This window comes from Lontra canadensis, unplaced genomic scaffold (genome assembly GCF_010015895.1).
Source record: "Lontra canadensis isolate GAN:19392208 unplaced genomic scaffold, GSC_riverotter_1.0 scaffold94, whole genome shotgun sequence".
In the NCBI taxonomy this organism is placed as follows: Eukaryota; Metazoa; Chordata; class Mammalia; order Carnivora; family Mustelidae; genus Lontra; species Lontra canadensis.
In genome coordinates, this window is record NW_022631088.1 from 2,397,780 (window position 1) to 2,421,105 (window position 23,326).

At 55.3% G+C, this 23,326-nt stretch overlaps 1 protein-coding gene across 1 annotated transcript; it reads right to left on the reverse strand.

Annotated features, from left to right (window-relative positions):
• Window positions 1-4,572: 4,572 nt before the first annotated feature.
• Window positions 4,573-22,052, reverse strand: ANPEP (alanyl aminopeptidase, membrane). Its single transcript, XM_032836817.1, has 20 exons — window positions 21,109-22,052; window positions 20,421-20,563; window positions 20,169-20,308; window positions 19,613-19,739; window positions 19,376-19,530; window positions 19,041-19,154; window positions 18,803-18,946; window positions 18,607-18,672; window positions 18,401-18,466; window positions 16,766-16,953; window positions 16,420-16,499; window positions 15,099-15,235; window positions 14,922-14,977; window positions 14,007-14,154; window positions 10,640-10,731; window positions 9,807-9,917; window positions 9,515-9,682; window positions 8,573-8,713; window positions 8,102-8,183; window positions 4,573-4,741 (listed from the first exon to the last, which is right to left on the reverse strand). Exons 1-20 carry the CDS (start codon window positions 21,825-21,827, stop codon window positions 4,592-4,594), a joined length of 3,027 nt encoding a protein of 1,008 aa, XP_032692708.1. The 5' UTR covers window positions 21,828-22,052; the 3' UTR covers window positions 4,573-4,591.
• Window positions 22,053-23,326: the final 1,274 nt, after the last annotated feature.

Sequence of the window (23,326 nt, forward strand, 5' to 3'; positions counted from 1 at the left end):
GAGGGGCAGGAAAACCACGCACAAGCTGCCTGAGCTCTCAGCTGCACATAGGGCCAGCCATTGGACCCGCTGATGTGCCTGGTGACATCAGGCAAGTCACTCCCTCTCCGTGCCTCAGTTGCCCCATCTCCTAAAAGAGGAACTGGTTTAATTGCCCACTGAAGTGGCTTCTTGCCCTAGCGTTCTAGGATTCAGGTTCTTACCCCAGGGCCTCCGGTCCCTAGGGGTTGCCAGCCGCAGTTGGAAGGATTAGAAAACCTCACACATGATTACATACATCGAGGAGATGGATACAGGGCACGACTAACCTGGGAGCACGTTCCACTCAGCCCTTGCTCACATAGAACTGAGCAAACTGAAACCTCCCTGAGCCTCAGTTTTCTCAGCTGTGAAATGGGGACAGTAAGAGACCCAGTCCCTCAGGATTCTTAGGCAGGGTACGTAGTCATTGCTGAACGGAGCCACACGACCTTACAGTCCGGAGGTTCCCTAACCTGGCTGCCTGCCCAGACACCTGGTTCTCGGGGCCCACCCTGAGAGCATGAGTCAGAGCAGTGAGCGGGAACTTAGAAACTTGGGGATTTAAAAAATCTTTAGCAGGTTTGGGTTCAGTGGATATTCCCCACCCCTTCATTTCATAGCTGAGAAAACAAGCCCAGGCAGAGAAGCCACTTTCCCTAGCCCCCGAGCTAGGCAGGGATGCCTGGCCCCTGACTCCCTATCCAGTGCTCTCTCCTTCCCTAGAAGACCCAAGGTCTTGGCTCCGTAGTCTCACAGCATCTGCACCAAAGGCTAAATTAAACAACTGCCCATCTCCTTTCCTTGGCTCCCAGGGGGTTGGTCGCTGTCGGGACAGGGAGAGGTGCTCGCTGGTCTTGTCACAGAGGGCCATGCCCTTCCAGCTCCAAGGTCAGCTCCCCCATTCTGCAAGGGCTGGAGTGGAGCCCAAGAGGGGTGCAAAGGCAGGAGAGGCGGCCAGCCAGCGTTGCCTGGGAGACATCTGGGTACAACTGGAGTGAGGGGTCCAGGAGCGGCGGTGCTTGGGCTGATCTCCCACCCCTGCCCTCAGCCTCTACACGGGAAGGTTCAATCCTGCCTCTCAGGAGCAGGAGCCCGTCACCTCCTTCCGTGGCTTCACCCTGGGCGTGCCACTCTTGACTGCCTGTCTACTAAGGGCCCGGCAGGGGAGGGAGAGGGCGCTGCTGCCTGGGGCCTGCCCAGAACGGCTGGTCTTCCCGCACCTTCCTGGGGAGCCCCCTCCATCACCAGCAATAGGAGAATGGACATTCTCTCATGATCCTTCCCTGTAAAGGACATGCCTCCCGAGAAGCCTCCTGGGTAAGGGGAGGTGGGAGACCTCTCCCACCATCCCCAACACTGCCCAGGGCCTGCCTCCCCACTGGCCCTGAGCGGTCAGCCCACCGCAGAGTGCTGGGCACAGACGAGCAGCCTGAGTTCCACTCTGGCCCCTGCTCTGTGTGTGACTTGGGGGAGGTTCTGCAGGCGGACATCGGGCTCTGGGTGCCCTCGCTGGATTCCTGGGGACCTGATTTCCTCCAGACACCCAGGGTGTTGGGTCCCCCCAGAATTGGGTACCCCAATAATGGGTCCGTGATTAAAGAAGCGAGACTGATACAAAGCGAAGGTCAAGCAAAGCTTAATTTCGCGCCAAGTATCAGGAATCACACCGACCCTCAAGCCGACTGGTCGGGTCCGCCCCTACAGAGAGGACGACCTCTCCCTGCTTTCCAGACTAACTTTTATAGAGCAAAGGCCATGTAGTTGGGCCTGGCCACACACAGGTGGCCAATGAGATTATAACACACACAGGAAACTCCACAGTGATGCTAGGTGACCAAATGAATTACAATTTACCCTAGTAGACATTTGATTTAGCCTATCACACCTTGGTTAGGATTGGCGCCAAAAGGCTCCCAAAGGGCGGGGGCCCATACTCCTTGGTAGCTAGGGGACAGTATGCGCCCCCACTGATTGAATACCTCCACCTGGTCTGACCACCCTTGTACTTGGACTTTGTTACCTGGGACTGGTTTCCTGGACTTGCTTTTATTTTATTTTAAAGATTTTATTTATTTATTTGACAGAGAGAGATCACAAGTCGGCAGAGAGGCAGGCAGAGAGAGAGGGAAGCAGGCTCCCCGCTGAGCAGAAAGCCCGATGTGGGGCTCGACCCCAGGACCCCGGGACCATGACCCAAGCCGAAGGCAGAAGCTTTAACCCACTGAGCCACCCAGGCGCCCCCCCTCCCCCCCGACTTGCTTTTAAATAAGTTCCCCTGGGGGGAGGGGTGGGCAAGGTCAATTTCAGTTTTACAGCAAAATGGCAGTTCACGGGCGTGGGGCCGCTCTGGCTGAATGGGCCCTTACAAGGGCATCTGAAGGCCAGCCTGGGGAGCCGTGCGGTGGTGGGAGCTCCCAACAGGTGGGTGCCACAGACCTCGCCCCAGCTCTAGAGGGGGGGAGGCCTTCTGTTCCGCCCGGCTTCGGAGCCGGCATCCCGCTCTAGCCTCACTGACTTACCCTTTCTGCGCCTCAGTTTCCTTATCTGCAAACCTGAGATAAGAAAACCAATCCTTATCTCCTGGGACTGTTGAGACCCAAATGAGATAATGCGCATAAACACTCGGCCCGGTGCCAGGCACAGAGCCGAGGCCCCCTGCAGACTCCTCTCCCTGGAGGCCAGGTCTCTCCCAGGGACCCTGGTGGGGCTGGTCCCTCCCCCAGCGGGACCTCCGGAGGGAGCCTGCCCTCTGATCCCCAGAAGGTTAAGTGCCAGCCACAGCTGCTGGGCACTGGCGACAGGAAGGCCTGGCCTTGAGGGGCTGGGCTGAGGGAAGCCTCCTGATTGGTGGAGAGACTCCACCCCATCCCCCGGGGCTGCTCTTACCCCTTGGCCCGCCCCACCTTTGATGAGGGATCGCCTTCCGGGCCCAGCCCCACCCCCACTTCTCCCAAGGCCGAGCAGATGCTGTATGGGGAGCCCGCAGGCCAGGAGACCAGGCTAAGGGTAACAACACCCATATCTCCTGTGGGGGGAGGGGGGCAATGCCCCTGATACCCTGATACGTGACTCTCCTTAGATCCACACCCCAGCTCCGTGATCTGTCACCTTTATCGTGCAGATGTGGAAGCCAAAACCCAGGGCTTTGGGTAAATTGCCCAAGAAACTGGCCAAGCTGTGCTCTGACACCAGGTCCCCTGGTCTCCGGGCCTCCAGCCCCAGCGACTCACTTGGAGGAGACCCCCAAGGAGCCCTGTGGTGTGTCACCTCCCATGTGCCCTCCAGCAGCTGGGGGTGCTCACCTGCACCCCGAGGGTGGGGGTGGGGGGCTGAGGCTGAGGTGAGCTTCCAACCACCTGGCTCCATTTGTCAAGAAACTTCCAACAAGGCCAGTGTGGGCCATGGAGCCATGTGGGTCCCATACCTTCTCCTTGAAACAGGCACTGATCCCCTGGCTGCCCCGGGCAGTCCGGAGGGCACCGGCCTTTCTCTGCGCACTGCTCTTGAAAACAGCCACTTCACAAAGTAACATCCCACCTTCCACCGTGGGTCCCCGAGAGGAGACGGGACAGGCCCTTGGCCAGGGAGGGGTCAGACAAGGCCTGGGTCCCAGGTCCTGCTGCCCTCCCTCCAAGCCCCTCTCTCACTGTTCCAGGCATGCTGACCGAGCCACGAGAAGAGAAGCCCACTCAGCACCCTGCTCCTGTCCCTCATGCTTGGGCAGGGGCTGACCCCAGCATCTGCAACTATGGAAACTTCTGCTTTCTGAAAAAAACAAAACAAACAAACAAAAAAAAAACAAAACACTGCCTCCACCGCCAGGACCTGCCCTGGGCCCGGCACCGAGCCCCAGCTCTCACTGCACTGTGATAACCGTTGGGTCTGGTTGCCTGGCCTCTACCTCCTCGTAGCTCCCAGCACCCAGGTCCCCAGTGCCTCTCAGTGGATGAGAGGCACTGCAGGCGGACCCCACAGGACACACAAGCATTCTGGATACTTCTCCCCTCCTGTGCTCCCTGGGGATCCCTACACTCCAGGTTCCCTCGCTGTCTTCCTGGCTGCTGTGCAAACCCAGTCCTGCTCTAGTTTAGTAATGAGTCTCGACACTGATCTAGAAATCCTTTATTTACATTTTCTCTTAGAAAAAAAATATATAGGTCTTGTGCCCTGTTGATTCTTTAGGTTCAGGGTCTTTATGGGAAGGTGAGAGAGGGCACAGGGCTACCCCCCCAAGGCCATCCATCGTCCATGGAAGGCTTCTGCTCATCTGGCCCTGGAGCAGGGCTTCCCTGAGATCAGCCCCAGGGCCCGGGGTGACAGGCACCGTGCCAGGCCTGGGGTGGGGGCGGGCGGGCACGAGGGGCAGGGGCTGGGAGGTGCTTGGACAATCTGGCCATTGGACACTGGATTGGCCCCATGGGCAGACCGGAGAAAACGTGGGCTTTGTCCCTGAGGGGAGGACACCATCACCTCAGGCTCTAGGAAGGGGTTGCTGCCGCGGGCCACCGGGCAGACACATGCACGCATCTCACTCACATGGGGGTGGGGGGTGACACAGGACCGAGGACTATTAGCTGTTTTCTGTGAACCACCTGAGCACCACCTCCTTGTTTTCTTTCACCCACTTGATGTTCGCTTTGGTCTTCTCCAGGGCTTGCTCCAGAGCCCGTGTGGCTGAGCCGAAGCCTATGTGCATGTTGTTCTTCTTGAACTGCTCCAGCTGCGGGGAGAATGAGGATTCTCAGCCCCAGGCTGGGTCGGTCACACAGCTGGAAGCAGAGGGCTGTCCAGGCCTCGGGCCTCCCATCCACATTAGGGCCCTTGTGGAACACAGCCACAGGCTTTCTCCAGCAGAGGAAGGGCCGCAGAGGAAGGGCCAGTCCTTCTCCCCCTCTCCTTCCCTGCCATAAAGCCTTTATCTAGAGCAGAGGTCAAAACCAAGAACCATGTGGTTAAATCTGGCTCCTGGACATATCTAATCTTCACCCTACGGTTCTTTATTGAGTTGAACCTTAGCTTTTAATTGAATTGTAATCTTAGTCCAATCCAGGAAAGAGAGAGGGACAATCAGACAAGATACCACAAGGAAGTAATCAGCCAAATTCAAAATGTGGCCATTTCTATACTACAAATAACCTAGCTGTTTCAACAAATAAATGGCACTATAAAAAAAAAAAGAGAAAGAGAGAGAGAGATGTCAGAGATTAAGATATACTATTAGAGGTTGTAGCCAGGGCAATTAGGCAAGAAAATGAAATAGACGGCATCCAGAAAGGAAGAAGTAAAACTATCTCCATTAGCAGATGACATGATTTTGGATATAGAAAATCCTAAGGAATCTACCCAAAAAACTACTAAAACTAATGAATTTAGTAAGGATGCAAGATGGAGGAGCAACATCAAAGAATAATTTTTTTTAAGATTTTATTTATTCATCTGACAGAGAGAGAGATTACAAGTAGGCATAGAGGCATAGAGGCAGGCAGAGCCAAGGGCAGAGGTTTAACCCACTGAGCCACCCAGGCGCCCCTACAAAGAATAAATTAAGAAAACAGTTCCATTTACAATAGTATCAAAAAGAATAAAACACTGAGGAATAAATTTGACAAAAGACATGCAAGGCTGGCAAGTTGAAAACCATAAAATACTGTTGAAAGAAATTCAGAATACCTAAATGAAAGGAAAAAAGAGCCCAATATACCCAAATCTGTGTTAACGGGTTGGAAGATTTAATATTATTCCATGGCAACCCTTCCCATATCGATCTACAGACTCGATGTAATCCCTCTCAAAATCCCAACTGCATTTTCTTCTTTCCCAGAAATGGACAAGCTGATCCTAAAATTCACAAAGAAATGCAAGGGACTCTGAATAGCCAAACAGTCTTGAAAAAGAACAAAGTTGGAGGGCTCACATTCCTAAACTCACTGCACGGCTACAGTAATCAAGAGAGTGTGGTACTGGCTTAAGGATGAACAGATAGGCCAATGATGCACAACTGAGAGTCCAGAAATAAACCCTCACATTCATAGTCCATTGATTTGCAGCAAGGATGCCAAGACCATTCACTGGGTGAAAGAATCATCTTTTCAACAAATGGTGGTGAGACATTTGGATAGCCACATGCAAAAGAATGAAGTTGGACCCCTACCTTACACCATATACTAAAATTAAGCCAAAATTAATCAAAGTCCTAAATGTAAGAGCTAAAATGGTAAGACTCTTAGTAGCATGTGATATGACACCTAAAGCACAAGCAATGAAAGGAAAATTAGAAAACTGGACTTTATCAAAATTTAAAAACTTCAGGACATCAGGAGACACTATGGAGAATGTAAAAAGACAATCCACAGAATGGAAGAAAACATTTGCAAATCAGGTATCCAGTAAGGGCCTACTATCCAGAGTATATAAGGAACACTTACAACTCAACAATAAAGAGACAAATATCCCAGTTAGGACATGGGCAAAGGATTTGAGTAGACATTTCTCAAAGAAGATGTATGAATGGCCAATAAGCACATGAAAAGATGCTCGTCATCATTAGTCATTAGAGAAATGCAGTCCATATACTTCACACCCACAGAATGGCTATAATTTAAAAAGAAAGGAGGGAGGGAGGGTGGGGAGGGAGGAAGGAAGGAAGGGGAAAGAAGGAAAGGAAAGGAGGAAAAGAAAATAATAAGAGTCCACAAAGACAGAAAGACATTGGAACCTTCCTACTCTGCAGGTGGAATGTAAATTAGGTGCAATTATTTTGGAAAACATTCTGGCAATTTCTCAAAAAGTTAAACAGGGTTACCAAACAATCCAGCAACACCACTTCCAGGTGAAAACCCAAGAGAAACAAACACATACAATCACTCCAAAATCTGTACATGAATATTCATAACAGAGTTATTCATATAGTCAAAAGTGGGGGCGCCTGGGTGGCTCAGTCAGTTCTGGTCTGCCTTCAGCTCAGGCTTTGATCCCAGGATTCTGGGGATCGAGCCCCATATTTTGGGGGGGGTGTCCTTGCTCAACAGGGAGTCTGCTTCTCCCTGTCCCTCTGCTCCTTCCCAGCCCCGCTAGTACTGTCGCCCACACTTGCTCTTTCTCTCAAATAAACAAATAAGATAAAATCTAAAAAAAGGAAAAAAAAGTGGAATAACCCGGTGTCTACCAACGGATTGGTGGATAAATAGATGTGGTACAGCCGCACAAATATTATTCAGCCATAAATGCTACATGCTACAACATGGATAAAACTTGAGAGCCTGATGCTAGGCGAAAGCCAGACACAAAAGGTCTCGTATTACATGATCCCCTTTTATGAAATATCTAAAATAGCCATGTCCATAGAGACAGGTTGCCAGGGGCTAGGGACAGAAGAAGGTGACTGCCACAGCTTCTTTTGGGGGGTAACAAGAATGTTCTGGAACTAGACGGTGGTGATGGTTGTACAGCCTCGTAAATACACAGAAAACCACTTAACATGATGAGCGTTGTGCTACATAAATTGTATCTCAATGAAAAAAGAAAAAGGCAAATCAACCTAACACAATGAGTTAACTTTGTTTGGCTTCTGATTCAAGCATATCTATCATTGCAAAAGGAATTTAAAAAAAAAAACCACCTAGAGGGTTTTAAATGTCCCTGAATAGAACATGATAGCAAGAAATTGTTCATTTTTCTTGGGCCTGTTAATGACACTGAGATTATCTTTTAAAAATTCCTTTATTTTAGATATAACTAAACCACTTGCAGGTGAAATTATGTAAGTGATCTCTGCCCGAAAATTATCCACCCCCCAAAAAAGCAGCAGCAAAATGTTGATAATTGTTCAATCTGGGTAATGGGTACACGGAGGTTCGTTTATACGATTCTCTTTACTTTTTGCCTATATAAGAATTCCCAGATGCATGTTTCTGATTGAACTGTCACCATGTAAAAAGCCCCGATGCCCTGCTTCCCCTGGAAATGAGAAAGGCTCTGGCAATGCGGAGCCCAAGGTCCTTTGAAAGCACACTCAGGGGACGCTCGCTGAATAGACTGGGATGGGCCTCTGGGGACCACTCAAGGGTCCGGGGCTGCTTACCTGCTGCAGCTCAAACTCCGAGGAGAACCGTCGGGTCACTGCCTGGATGAGGTTGGAGAAGGAGAAGGAACCAGTGCCGAAGCTGTGGGGAGAGAAGCGCTGTGAAGGGCCAGGAACTAATGCTCAGGGACAGGCCAGCGACACTATCCTCACAGCCACGCCACGACTGTCCTTATCTTGTAGACGAGAGGAAATGACACACTCTAGGGACACGCACACAGGTCTGATCACAGTGTCCCTGCCCCATCTCTGCAGAGAACTGGACTCTCTTCCCCCTGCCGGCCCACACCTGCCTCGTCGTTGCCCCCCACCCGACTCCCCTCGAGCTGGTTCATTTTCCCGCATTCCTCAGCAGTGCCCACAGGCCCCCGCAACTTCCAGCCCTGCGGGGCCCCATTCACACACTCACGCCCCCCCCAAGACACCCCAGCCTCGGTGGGCACTTCTCTTAACATGCTCCCGCAGACTCACTCGTCAAACAGCTGCTTCCAGTTGCTCTGGACAAAGTCCCAGACCAGATTTTGCCCGATGACATTGCTGGCGATGCTGCTAAGCGTGGAGGTGACATCTTGCTTCCGGATGAGGTCAGGGTTCAGGGTGTAACTCAGGAACCTGTGAGGGCAGGGTGCTGACTTTGTGACCACCTCCGAGGGCTCTGGTCAGAGGATTCGAGAGAGAGAGAACCCAGGAGGGCAACAGACCCCCCCCCCCCCTCCCCACACCTCTTCTGCAAGACTCTTCATATCGCTTCGGCCTACCAAGGTTTGAAGACCCCTTAGTTGATCTCCCTCTAGTAGGAGGGATACTGAGTCTCCCAGGCAGGGCCACTGGCTATGCCAACATCATGCGTCCTGTGGCCCCAGTGCCTGATAAATATCTGATGACGGGCCATGGACAAATGAAGAAAAGAAAGAGAACCTGGGTCAAGAGCCCTATCCCAGGTAGAGTGGCTATGTTTGTCTTTGACATGGAGAGAGGCTTTTCTTTCCTGGGGCCCGGGGGTGAGAGCTAGAAGCCCTCGTGCAAGAGCTGGAGGCGTGCCCGGCTGCAAGTCCGAGAGGACTCAGGTCCAGTTGCCCCAGAGCCCTTGACAGAGAGAAGAACTGAGCTGTGGTCAACTGCAGGCCAAGAAGCCACAGCAGCTAAAAGCTGGGGATGGAGACCCAGACCAGGGTTCAGCTCTTGACTCCACGACTTATTAAAGCTTCTGGGCTTTGGGTAAGCGGTTTTGCTTCCCTGAGCCTCAGTGTTCTCATCTGTAAAATGGGAAACGTACTACCCCACTGCACGAGTTTGTGGGGATCCTGTGAATGAGAGTGCAGAGGCCTGGCTGGTTTGTTCTCTCACACGTGGGGATCCTGGTTCCCAGTGGGGAGGGAAACTTACCCAGCCCCGGCCGGCCGCAGCCCTCACCTGTTCAGGATCCAGACCTGGTTGGTGCAGGCCAGGGCCGCACGGAGCTTGTCGGCCTCATTTACCAGCGTGGCACTTCGGAACTGCTTCCACACGAAGTTCCACTCCTCCTCACCGCCCTGGGCGACGGCGTTGCAGTACACGATGGAGCGCAGGTTGGGGTAGATCCTGGTGAGGGTGGGGGTGTCAGGGGGAGCAGGAGCAGGGAGTATGGGACGAGGGTCTGACGAGGACATGGCTGTGGGCATGAGGGGCGGATGAAGGCGGGGGGAGGAGCAGGGGACACACTCACGGGTTGTTTTGGGGGTTCTTCTTCCACTCTGCGAAAAGAGTGGAGACCAGCTCCTTACACTTCGGAACCCCATAGGTGCAGGCGGTGCTCACGGCGTTAATCTCACCGTACCTGTGCCAGGGGTGACACTTGGTCAGTGTGCCCGTGGGTCACCTGGCCCAGACTCTGGCCAGAGTCCCCTGCCGATGCACATCTCCAGGGAGGATGGCAGGGCCTGGGCTCTGTCTTCAGCTGCAACCCACTCCGTCCATCGGGTCCCCCTCTTTGCTTTGTGCCTTGGGACCTAGAGGGGTCAGTACGAGCTCCAGCCCCAATTTAAACACCTAGAATCTAAATGACCAAGGGGTGCGCAGGTGGCTTGGTCAGTTAAACAGCCAACTCTCTGGTTCAGATAAGGTCGTGATCTCAGGGGCCTGGGACAGAGACCCATATCAGGGCTCAACAGGGAGGTTGATTGAGGATTCTCTCTCTCTCCCTCTCCCTCTCCCTCTGCCCCGCCCCAGCTCATGTGCTCTTGCTCTCTCTCTCTCCAAAAGAAATAAGTAAATCTTTAAAATAAAATAAAATGACCAAGCCAGTGAGGGACCTCAGTTTCAGTTTGGTCCCTCGTATAAGGAGATCAGACGGGCTCGCAGGCCACAGAGAGCCTCAGGGCAGGCCTCCTACTCCTAGAAGGGGTTCTCTCTGTGGCCGGTGGCCCTGGTCCAGCCGGGAGCTGTCCTCCAGAGGACGACACTGCAGGACCCGGCTCGGGACTCCCCAGGTCAGGGTGGCTGGGCCGCCCGTGACTTCCGGAAATGAGGCAACGAGCAGGGCTCTGAGCTTCCACTCACTGTTCCATCAGGGTGTCTGGGTGTTTCGTCCAGTTCTGGGTGATAGTTTCGAAATAATCAAACAGAGGCGAGACCTGCTTCCTCAGGTAACTCTGGGAAAAAGAAAACAGGAAGGGCTTCAAAGCCGAGACTCACACTTGACCTTTCTGGAGCCCCGCACAGCCTCTGGCGTGGGTGGGGAGGTGTCGCCAGGGTGAAAGGCACGGAGGTGGAGGCGGAAAGGCTGGAGGCTCAGGCCTCGCCCGGGGGCCACAGGGCTCGAAGAGGCCAGGGCCGGCCCAGGTTGGGGCTCACAGTTCTGAGGTTCTCCCTCCCGAAAGCCTCCCCCAGTCTAACAGTCCGGTCTCCAAGTCACCACTTCTGAATAGAGTATAATGCCTCTGTCCCACCCCCGCTGCCCGATGCTAAGTATCCCACTTTTCTTTTTTATTTATTTATTTTTAAATATTTTTTTTGTATTTTTTTTAGTATCCCACTTTTCTTATGAAGAGCTTAGGAAACATGGAGCAGCGTCTGCAGAAAATACAACCCACCCAGGAGCGTCCCCAAACTATGATTTTCAAGTTGGGGAGCTTACCCCTTCTTCTTCCTTTTCTACCTAGCATCTCTGTAACTCCGCACACTGCTCTTTGTCCCTGACACGGGGACGTAAGTCCTGCCTTACGTCCAAGAACAAACTTCCAGAACAAAGGAAAAAGGAGGGGAAACCAGAGTGGATGAGGGACCCGTGCAGGCAAGGAGCTAGAAGGTGGGGAGAGAGGGACAGGTGGGCCTGCAGCACAGCGCCTGCTGCGGGGCACACATGGCCAGAAGCGACGCTGGCTCGAGTGGCATAGAATCAGAGGGACAGGTCTGCAGGGGACAGGGGTGAGGCGGGGGCTGGGCACGAAGTAGTCAGAGCCTGTAGCAGGAGTAATTAAACCCCCAAGCTCCTGCTTCTCTCCTGGCAGCAGGGAAACCCCGCCCTCCCCCGTGGGTGAGGCTGAATGGGTTGGGGCTCAGAATCAGGGGTCACCAGACACAGGGGAAGGATTGGTGGGCTGCAGAGAGACAGGTCAGAGGTGAAAAGTTATATCCTGAATGGAGACATCTCCAGTTTCTTGCCCCATCCCCAATCCCAAAAGCGAGCATCACAGCTTTGTTATATAAGATAAAGGATGAGCCTGGGTGGCTCAGTGGGTTAAAAGCCTCTGCCTTCGGCTCAGGTCATGATCCCAGGGTCCTGGAATCGAGCCCCACATCGGGCTCTCTGCTCAGCAGGGAGCCTGCTTCCCCTCCTTCTCTCTCTGCCCGCCTCTCTGCCTGCTTGTGATCTCTATCAAATAAATAAATAAAAATCTTAAAAAGAAAAAAAAAGATAAAAGATGACTCCAGTCTCAGGGGAACACTCTTGGACACTGGTTTTTTTTTTTGTTTGTTTTTTGTTTTTTTCTTTTTAAGTATCTCTAGACTCAATGTGGAACTTGAACCCATGACCCCATGATTAAGAGTCACATGGTCTCCAACTGAGCCAACCAGACATCCCATGGATACTAATATTTGAGGGTCCCCATGAGGAGTCACATAGCCCCAGTCACCCCTCAGTGAGACCTGCAGGTGACAAACATGATCTCATGGAACTTCTAATTGCCTTTTACTGCCTCACTCTCAAATCCAAAGAGGGCAGCTCAGCCTCTGAGTGATCTCTCCAAAAGAGACAAAAACAAACAGAAGACTCATGGAACAAGTCAATGGAAGAAAAAGAAAGCTTGGTGAAAGCCTGAGACGAGTAACTTCTGAGCACTCAGAGATTCGCAAAGGACACTGGGACCAGGAACAGCTCTTGGGAATTTAAGGGCAGGACAGAAGGAAGGCCAACGCAAGAACAATGCGCTGGATAAACAGGGGACCCAGAAAGAGAACCAAACAGCAAGGAGGGGAAAAACGTCTTAGGGAGCAATGTCAAAATGCCCAGATGGAAAGGGTAGGGGAGGAGAGAGACCCACACAAAGGCACACCAGGACTGACAGAAGAGCTCACAGGCTTCCAGAAGGGGGAGAACGGCCACATTCAAATAACCAGAAATGAGCAAAGCTCTGATTCTCAACAGCAACATGAGAGGCTGGGGTCAGTGGAGCAAGCCCTGAAATTCGCTGAGGAACAATTTCCAACCTAGAACCTTCTAAACCTGGGTGAATTCTGGGTCCTGCGTGGCAGTGGGACAAAGACGTTGCGGACGCTATGCCTCCACATCCTTGAACACTTTTCTGAGTTAAAAGCTCATTTACACTAATACCTAATTTACCCTGATAGAAAGTTAATGTGAAAAATTTTTTAATAAAAAATGATCTCTTCGGGGCACCTGGGTGCTCAGTGGGTTAAGCCTCTGCCTTCGGCTCAGGTCATGGTCTCAGGGTCTTGGGATCGAGCCCCGCATCGGGCTCTGCGCTCGGCAGAGAGCCTGCTTCCCCATCTCTCTGTCTGCCTCTCTGCCTATTTGTGATCTCTGTCAAATAAATAAATAAATAAAATCTTTAAAAATAAATCAATAAAAATGATCTCTTCAAGGGGCGCCTGGGGGGCTCAGTGGGTTAAGCATCTGACTCTTGATTTTGGCTCAGGTCATGATCTCAGGGTTGTGAGACTGAGCCGCGTTGGGCTCCGTGCTGGGTGTGGAGCCTGCTTAAGATTCTCCCTCTGCAAAAAAAAAAAAAAAAAAGATTCTCCCTCTGCCCTTTCCCACCCAATCTCACGCACGCCGTCACTTGTTTTTCTTCGAGTATTATCTGATGGCCGTGTAATACTCCATTGAATGGATATTGCCATTTACTTAACCAATCCCCAACTGTTGGACATTGAGAGTTTGGGTGTTTTGTTTTTTTTTTTTGTCTGAAACTGTGACGTTTCCCTCATGGGAGCCTCAACATACCCCGCCCCCAATCACCCCAACTTCAAAGCTGTTAACCTGCTTCTCCCTCCCCGCCCTTGGGCTTGGCAGGCACGGGCCTGCTCACTTCACAGAGGGGACAGTATGCTGGGGCTGAAGAGAGCTGGCTGAAGCCCCACGGCTGGTAAGCAGCAGGCCTCCCAGCTCCGAGCAGCGGTTTCTTCCGTGCCTTCGGACAGTGCTAACTTCGCAAACAGCAAACTTCGCTAGCAGTCTGGGTCCTTTCTTTACCCTCCCCAACCTGCTCACCTCGCTGGCACCTGCTCCCTTCACCCCATATCCCTCTCACCACCCTGCCCCAGGCTGCTCTTGGCAAAGAACTTGGCGTCGTGGCATTCTGAAGGGTCCACCCCTCCAGATAGCATTTCCGTGAACTCCCTGATGGCGCAATTTCAGGCACTAGACCAACGGGTCCTTGAACCCTGCCACGCTCCTCTGTACCTTCATGGGGCCGTAGACCTCAGAGCGGTCGAACATGAGCTTGAAGTAGCTCAGGCTTCTCAGGGCGGCCTCCCAGGGCATGTACTCTCTCTCTTGGTTCAGGAAGAGAGTGCTGTTCAGGGCCAGGGTGACGGGGACCATTTGGGCACTGGGGACAAACAGAGGGGCTCAAGTAAGTCCAGCCCCACGGAGGGAACTCCAACCCCTTCGTGGAACCTAAGGTCCCAGAGCCCCAGCCACGCCAGCTCCAGTGCTCACTGCGAATGGATGCTGGCTGGCACCGCAGATGAGGCCAGCTCAGGCCCCGCCCTCACCGGCAGCCAATCGCATATTGTCCCCATTTTACGAATAGTAAACTGAGGCTCAGAGAGGTCAAGTGACTTGCCTAAGGTCACAGAGCAGAGATTTATAAGGGCAGAAACCTGTGCTCTGCCCACCTCTTCTCTGATTTGTCTGGCCCTCTGCGCCTTCCGCCCCCCGCCCCAGGCCATGTGCACACATCTGGTTCATAAACGTCCGTGTCTATGGGGGACATCACTTAAATCAGCTTAGCGCCTGTGGGCAACACAGTAGGTGCTGCCTCTCTCCCATCCTGGCCTTCCCGGATTCTCTGAGCGCCTAGCGTGGCGGCCTGGCCCGCTGTCAGTCCTCAGGAAAAGCCCGTTTAGAGTGGTTTTAGAGGGGACGGGCCTGTGTCTGGCTGTCAGGGGCCACTCCTATGTGGCCTGAGGTAAAGTACTCAAACTGAGTCTCGGATGATTATCTGGGGGCCCAGGGCGGGGTGTGCAGAAGCCCCGGGGAGCCCGCCGCCCTGTGCCTGGGACGGTAAGAGCAACAGCTCTCGTGACAGAACGGCACTTGCTGAAGTCACCAGGCCTGAGCCAGGCTGGGCCCAAGGAAGAAGGGGACACTCACCTGGCCAGGTTGAAGGTGTCATGGATGACCTGAGCCCGGTTGATGACAGGGATGACCTAGAAGGGGCAACAGAGGGCGTCACCTCAGGCTGGTAGTGGGGGCAGGCCCGGCAGTCTGGGGCGCCACCCTGGGCCCGGGACCTGGGGCAGGGGATGGGGTGGGGCTGCAGACACCCACCGACAGGTTTGTCTGCAGCTGAGTTTGGATCTTTCTCCAGTTGTCTTCATCATAGTTCACCAGGTAGTAGCCCGTCACGTTGAGGTTCAGCAGGACCCACTCATCAGAACCTGTGGTTCTGAACAGGTTATTCTGGGCTGTGGAGAGAGACCGGAGCTGGGTGGGGCTGCCCAGAAGGCCACAGGCTGACCCTTGGCCTGCCTCTCTCCAGGCCTCAACGAGAGCAGCCTCCCACACAGCCTGGCACCGGCCAGTCCTCAAGCCTTGGGCAATGCCAAGGAGAGGAGAGAAGAAGGGGTGTAGGGCGGGGCTGCCAGGCCAAACTCTACCGTGGGTTGGCCAGTGACCACGCCTGGATATCTCCATCCCCATACCCCCGGGCCACTCAGACTCAACTCCCCAGGCTGTGGTCCTCCTCATCCTCTCTGGGCTTATGAACAGCTCTAGCACGCCCCAGTCACTGAGGGGGAAGCCCAGACAATTTGTCCCTGCCAGTCAACCCCACCAGGGCTGGCCCTCTCAGCCATCCCTTCCAGTCTTTCTTCTGGCAGCCAGAAGGGGGTCCTTCCACAGAGGTGGTCCTTGCCGACTTCCCACCTGTCCCGGCTCCTCCTGGCCCAAGGACACAGCCGCTGTGCCTCACAGCCTGCAGGGACCTCAGGAACCTGCCTCACCTGGAGGGCACACCTCTGCCCTAGTCACCGTCCCTACGTTCTCTCCCGCCTCTATGCCTTGCACTTGCTATTTCCTCTGCCGCCATGAGCCTGGCTAAGTCTTTCCCTTCCTCTAACACCCTACTCACCTCCTCCAGGAAGCCTTACCTCACCTCTCCACAAAGCTCACTCTTTCTTATACCTGGCTTCCTGTCCCGCAGCAGCCCAGAGGCTACATGCCTCTGTTAAAGTACTCAACATAGCTCTGGAAAGTTCTAGCTGCTTATCTTCCTTCTCTTCATCTGCAGTTCTGGGCTAGGCCAAGGAGGAACCGCCTTGAGCTTGGTTTCCTCAGTACCTGGCAGCGCAGGGCTGTTCACACTTTATGCCATGTGCTGTTGTAAACATTTCGTATACATTCTCTTCTTTAGTCCCCACACAACTCAGCGCGGTAGATATCGTTCTCACCCCATTTTACAGATGACGAAAGAGAGACCAGAGAGGGATGGTAACTCGCCCAGGGTCACACAGCTGGGCAACAGCAGAGGAGAGCTTAGAACCGAAGTACTCAGCTCCATTTGTTGAATGAAATGACAAAGGAAGCTGCCCCCGAGGCCTGCCGTAGCCCCCAGAACATGGGCCAGGAGCTGGGGGCAGGGCTGGGTTACCCTGTGGAACTCCCAGAAGCCAGTAGTCTGCCTGCTGTAAGCCATTTCTGACAGACGTGATGGGCACGATCCACAGGTAGCTGCAACGAGAGCCCCCCCGAGACCAGGTGGTGAGGGACAGCAGCTCCTGGTGCGGCCGGGTAAGAGCAGCCCGGTCGGGCTCTCCGCGTCTGCCCCTCGGCCGCACCGAGCACTCCCATCCTCCAGGCCACAGAGGGAGAGCCTATCTCCGGCCACCAGGGCCAGGATCGCAGCACTCCTGGACTTGAGATGGCCAAGGGGTGCCACGGCCACTGCCCTCGGAGCCCTCTCTAGGACGCCTGCGTCGGTGACCCCTTCCACTCACTTGAACTCTGAGGGGCGGGTGACAACGGACTCGGGGTCGAGGAGGAAGTGCTGCTGGGAGATGTTGCCCGTGGAGGTGTCCACGGTGATGACGGGGAAGCCCATCTGCAGGATCCAGCGGTCCATGATGGCGCGCACAGAGTCAGGCAGCCGGATGGCTGACTGATTGGCTGACTGATCGTCTACAACCTGGGGCAGAACCACAGGGGCGGCCGTCAGCGGAGAGCCCCCTCCCGCCTCGCTCCAGAAGTGCCACCCGCAGGGAGGCAGGAGCTGGCTGGGTCCTAGGGCTGGACCAGCTGAGAACGGCCAGGCGTTAGGTGCGCTGCAAATCTTGGTGGGCTCCCCGCTCCCACCACTTCTGGGGCCCAAGGTGAGGTGGGTATTGGCAGGGGGGGCGGTTGCCCAGAGTGAACCACCCTAGAGGAGGACAGGAGGGCCAGGAGCAGGCAGGGTGCAGAGCGAGCGAGTGGGTGAGAGTGTGGGTGGTCTGGGGACGGGCTTAGTTAGGGTGCTCTCTACTGTCTTCTCAGGTTTTTTTCATCTGTTTCCGCGCACATGCGTTGCTTTTCTAATAACAGCAAGAAGTCAACATCTGCTATTAAGTGAGAAAATAAAGACAGGAAAGAGGAAGAAGAGTGTCAGAAGGGCAGAAGCTGAGCAGGGAGGGGAGCTGGGAGGGGCTGCAGAGAGTGGGGGCTCAGGGACAGAGGGAGTGGGAGGGAGGGGTGGAGGTGGAAAGGCACCTGGCATGGAGGAGGGCTCAGCTTTGCAGGAGAGGAAGGAGGGAGAGACTGAGGCAGGCTAGGAAGACAGTGGGTGTGGAGGCAGTGAGGTGCCCCCTGTCAGCAGGTTGTGTGGGGTCCAGGGAGGGGAATGTTGGGGAGAGGGCCCAACCAGGCTCCTGGCAGATAGAAGTTGGCCTGGAGACCAGCCAGAAGGGTGCTGGAGCCCAGCTGTGACTCCCTGACAAGGCCCTGGTCTCCCCTCCCTGCTGGACTGGGCTTGGGACTCAGGAGGGGTCAGTCAGGCTGCTGTAAGGGAGGGGAACTGATGGGAAGACGGCAGTGTGCAGACTCCAGCGCTAGGAGAGGCAGGGAGGGGAGAGGGGAGGTAGGGTGGTCAGAGGGTCTGTCCCACAGACAGGGCTGAGTGAGGTGTGAGTGGACAGGAAGAGAAGGCAGGGCAGGGCGAGAAGGTCAAAGCTGGTGCTGGGGATGCCGGAGTGTGCAGAGTCAGGCCTGGGAGGGGCCCACTGGGGCACAGGGCAGCCAGGAGTGCTGAGTAGGTAGAATGACTCCAAAGTTCCAGGCAGGGGAGGGCTCAGGAACCGTGTGGGCTGGCTGAGGAGGGTGCTCCTGGGCTCCTGCCATGGAGCTCAGTGCGGTTTGTGGCGGGGAGGCAAGCTGCCTGCCTGGGGTCTTGACCCATGGTCTGCAAACACCTCCTTCGAGGAGCTCTCGCTGTACCCATTTTATAGATGAGCAACCAAGGCTTCAGAGGACCTGCCTGGGCTGGGAAGCCATGGAGCTGGACACATTCTCTCCCAAACGTGCTGCGCCCCGCCCCCCTCCCCAAGACTTACAGCATCTCAGGACCCCCAAAGAATGGCCATGGGCAGCTGGCTCTTACTGACCTTCTGCAGGTGGTTCCACAGGTCCAGGTAAACGGTGTTTTTGTAGGCAAAGGTGTGCAGGTAGGACTGCAGAAAGAAAGGCCAGGGTGAAGGCAAAGCTGGTGCTCCCCAGCCTCTCCCACTGAACCCCTGCGGTAGGCGGGGGCTCGGGGACACACAGCAGGGGCTGGGGAAACCCACCCCCACGGCTAGCTGAGGGTACTCACCGCCACGCCCTTCTTGAACAGGTCCTCCGTCAGGAAGCTGGAGAGCATCCTGAGGACTGAAGCTCCCTGGGGAAGGGGAGGAGCTCTCAGAAAGCGGGGCTGAGCCAGCAGGACCGGGCCAGGGCTAATGTTCCCAGAGCCGGGCTCTATGGGCCGTGTCCCTGCTGCCTCTGCCTGCCCACCGCTGCCTCCGTACCTTGCTGTAGGAGATGGAGTCGAACACCTCGCTGATCTGGGCCGGCGTGTTGATCTCGCCGGCAGGCGAGGACAGAGGGTGGGAGGAGGCCAGCGCGTCTATGGCCATCACACGGTACACGTCATTCAGCACCATGAGGTCTTTCTGCAAATCCCCAGTGCTCATCAGGAGACCGGCCTGGCGGCGGGGTGGGGGGCCCGCCGACGCCGCACCCCGGGCCCCCGGAGCCCCCGCTCACCAGATTCCAGGTGGGTTCTGCATAGTCGGCGCCCAGGTATTCCACGTAGGAGGCAAAGCCCTCGTTCAGCCACAGGTCATTCCACCATTCCAAGGTCACCAGGTTCCCAAACCACTGTTGGGGAGGGAAGGTCACTCACAGTACCCAGAACTCCCCTTCACTGAGTGTCCCCCATGTGCCAGGCGCTGGCCGGGACTTGGCTGGCATCACCGTGACTCCCCTCCGCTATCCTGTCAGCTGGGACCCTCCTCCCTTCGCAGCTGCCTAGGGCTTGTGCCCTCTCCTCCCAGAGCCCCCCACTCACTTCTCGGCCCTCCCTGGGATGGGGGGGCTACCTGGTGGGCCAGTTCATGAGCAATCACAGTGGCCACCCGCTCTTTGTTGCCGGTGGAGGAGGACAGCGGGTCGTAGAGCAGGGCACTCTCCCGGTAGGTCACCAGCCCCCAGTTCTCCATGGCGCCAGCGTTGAAGTCAGGCAAGGCTATCTGGTCTGCGGAGGCAAGGCCATTGGCAGGATGGCCTCTGGGTGGGGTGCCCCATCTTCTGTCCCCACCACAAGGCCCCTCACTCACCAGATTTACTGAGTGGGTAGGGGGTATCATAATGTTTAGAAAAGAAGTCTAGGATGGGGCCCGTCACTTTCAGGGCGTAAGTTCCATGGCCCTCGTCGATAGCACTAGGCCGAGCCCAGATTCGGATCTGCAGAAAGAATGGAGGTAGGTCAGAGGCCCCTCCTGGGTCCCCTGGTGCAGAGGGGCGGGGCCCCAGGGGCCAGCAGGCTAGTGAAGGCACCAACTAGGTTAAACTGAGAGGGAGGAGAGGAGAGGTTGGGGGGGTATCTGAGGGGCTCAGAGTCCTAGGGAGGAGCCTTTGGGAATAGCAGTAGTCATGGCTGCCGTCTGCCTGACACCCAGGGTTGGGAACACCCTTCATAAGGAGAGAGCAAACATTCAGCTGCAGAGACTAAGGGCCAAAACTTAAGACACTTGTCCAAGACACTCAGCGCCGGGATTCGAACACTGGTCTAACAACTCAGGGGCAGAGATGGGAATGAATTAGAACAAGAATATCCCTCGGGCCGGGGCCAATCCCGGAGAAGGGGAAGGACGAGTGGGCCCAGCTTCTTACCAGGACGCCATTGGGTGCTGTGTCCTCCAGATTCTTGAACTCGCTCACGATGTAGGCCAGCAGGTAAGTAGACATGATAGGTGTGGTTTCAAACTCCGTGACGTTCCAGCTGGGATCTTCCAGGAAAGGGACGCTGGGGCCTGGGCAAGGAGCACTGGAATTCGCAGGGATGCCTCCTCTCCCCTGCTCCAAATCCTAGCCCTGGGGTGCCTCCTTCCCAAGGCTGTGTGGCCCCAGGACAGACCCACTCACCTTTGGGAAGCATGTTGGACAGGGCCACGAGGTTGCTGGGGTGAATGAGGGTGATGTTGAACGTGGCCTTCATGGCTGGCTCGTCGAAGCACGGGAAGGATTTCCGGGCATCTGCAGCCTGCATTTGTGTCGTGGCGATCACCCTGCCCAAACCAGGACGTCAGAGCGTGTGCGGGGGAAACGCTCGCACCCCGTGAGGGTGGGCGGGGTGGGGGTTTCAGGGTGCTGCCAGGCGTACAGCAGAAGGGGTGCGGGAAAGTCTGCTCCAGACTCATCCTTGCCCTCCCCGTCTCTGTCTCCGTCTCCGTCTCCCCCAGGCAGCCCTGGGCCCTGACAGTCCAGCTCCTCGGGGAGAGCGGAGCTCCTTCAGGAGTCAGGGTCAAAGTCCCGGCAGGCTCCATCCCTATATTAGCCAGGAGACCTTAGGCAAGTTTCTCTCCTCTGAGCCCCAGTTTTCCTATCTGTACAAGAGGCTTTTTTACCACTCGCCCCTGACTCCCTAATGTGGGGTACAGAAGCCCCCAGGTGAGGGGCTGCTCCCCTAGCACCTGGGATGGAGTCAGGGGCCAGCAAGAGGCTCCAGGTTCCAAGACTTGCAATCCAAGGCCTTCCCTGGCCCCGAGGATCCAGCTCTGCCTCGGATCTGGTACCTGCCCCCACCAAGCAGACAGACCCCACTGCTACTTACTTTTTGACACCGTTCTCCATATACTCGCTGCGGTAGAAGCCCGCCAGGTCGTCGGCCAGCTCCCCCTGGAACTCACTGTACATCTCGTACTGGCTGTTGACCTGCAGCGGCTCCCGGAGATGCACCACCAGGTACTCAGTGAGCTCCACCAGCTCGGTCCTGTCGATGGCGGGGGCCTGGATGCCCCCCACGCCCCGCAGGACCACCCTCTGCCCCTCGATGTTGGTGTAGTTGAGCTTCTTGCTGTGGATGATGATGACGTTGGTGGACTCATTGCACAAGAAGCGCACGGTGCTTCTGCCGCTGAAGGTGTACAGGCTGTCGTTGTTGGGGGTGAGGTACGGCCGCAGAATCACATTGTAGGAGCTGGGAATCAAAGCCTTGGGGAGGCGGTAACGGTTCCATGGTTTGGTCTGGTCCAAGGTGGTAGCCGCGGTGGTGGACCCAGTGGCCGTGGGGGCCGTGGGGGTCGTAGGGCTCGTGGGGCTCGTGGGACCCGTGGCGCTCGTGGGGCCTGTGGGGCTTGTGGGGCCCGTGGGGCTTGTGGGACCTGTGGCACTCGTGGGGCTCGCTGTGGAGCCGTCGGCGGAGCTCCCGGTGTTCTTGTTCTTTTCCTGGGCATACACCACGGACAGAGCAATGATGGTGCACGCGGCCGCCACACCCAGGATGATGAACAGGATGCCCAGAGCCTTGGAAATGTAGAAGCCCTTGGCCATGGTGAGGGCAGGGTGGGGGCTGGGGGAGGTTCAGGATGGCGAGGAGCAAGGCAGCCTCGGGCCAGACTTATATCCCTGAGGGGACGGGGGAGGAGCCCCACGGCCCACAGCCTGGGCAAAAATTAACCAGGGCTCACACAGGCAAAGGTCAGTAGGCTGGGCAGGGGCACCCTCTGCTCAGGCTCCAGAGAGGAGGAGGTCCAGACACAGTGTGCCAGGGCACCTGCTGGGGAGCAAACAGTGTCCAGTTATGGGCTGCAGGAAGAGGGCTGAAGGGCGGGCAACAGGTAGAGGGAGGAGCGGGGCTGGGTGGCACTGATGCGCCTGCGTGCTGGGACAGTGGGGACAGAAGCGGGAGGATTGAGGTTAGAGTCAGGGAAGGACCCCCCAGGAGCAGGAAGAGGTGGGAGATGCAGAGGATAGAGTCAGTTTCTGGCTCAGGTCAAGAGCGGCGTGGGTCACCCCTGTGGCTGGATCTGGCACACCCAGACAATCCAAGCCCTGGGGACAGGGTCTGAGTCCCTAGCATTCCTCCAGAGCAGGAGTTCTTCCAGGTCCCCCCTCTTACCCCTTCTTGCCAAAAAGCTCTAGCTCAGCTATCAGCATACGGAAGAGAAAGAAAGAAGGTGTTCTGGCTTTTTTTTTTTTTTTTTTTTTTTTAAGAGAGGAGGCGGTGCGGTTTCACCTTTTCCCAGCTGTGACCTTGAGCAGGTACCTTGCTCAGAGCTCGCTCCTTGCAAATAGATAACAGTATTTATCTCTCAACTTTGTTGCCCAGATTGAACGAGAACATATTAAACATCACAGAGCACAACCTACACATCATTATTCCCTTCCTCCTTACCCAGAGCTCAGCCATGGCCTCTTTTCCTATCCTTAGTAGAAATGAAGACATGATTTATCATACTTAATAAAAGAATGTTCATTATTGCTCTTCCCACGCAGCAGTCCGGTGTCTCAGACCTTGACACCTCCTGACCCTGACTCCCACGTCCAATTCTGCCCCCATCCCTGCTCTCACCATGTCCTTGGTCAAAGCCACTCTCCCTGTTCATACAGAGTCCACTATGCCCTCATGGACTCACCACTTCCATTCAGGCCCCCTCAAACCTGTTTGCCACAAGAATTGGACAGGCTTTAAACCCTCCTAGGGCAGCTGGCTGGCTCGGTCAGTGGAACACACCACTCTTGATCTCAGGGACATGAGTTCAAGCCTCACGATGGGGATAGAGATGACTTAAAAATAAAAGCTTTAATTAAAAAAAAAAAACAAGGGCGCCTGGGTGGCTCAGTGGGTTGAGCCGCTGCCTTCGGCTCAGGTCATGATCTCAGGGTCCTGGGATCGAGTCCCGCATCGGGCTCTCTGCTTGGCAGGGAGCCTGCTTCTCTCTCTCTCTCTCTGCCTGCCTCTCTGTCTACTTGTGATCTTTCTCTGTCAAATAAATAAATAAAGTCTTAAAAAAAAAAAAACAACAACTTCCTTTTTGCTCATAAAATCC

Coding starts and splice junctions, on each gene's coding strand:
- ANPEP (XM_032836817.1), bottom strand. CDS start 21,827: ATGGCCAAGGGCTTCTACATTTCCAAGGCTCTGGGCATCCTGTTCATC. Junction 19,740..20,168: donor CAGCACCCAATGGCGTCCTG/GTAAGAAGCTGG, acceptor TTCTTTCTGCAG/ATCCGAATCTGGGCTCGGCC. Junction 8,184..8,572: donor TGGAAGCAGCTGTTTGACGA/GTGAGTCTGCGG, acceptor CTCTCCCCACAG/CTTCGGCACTGGTTCCTTCT.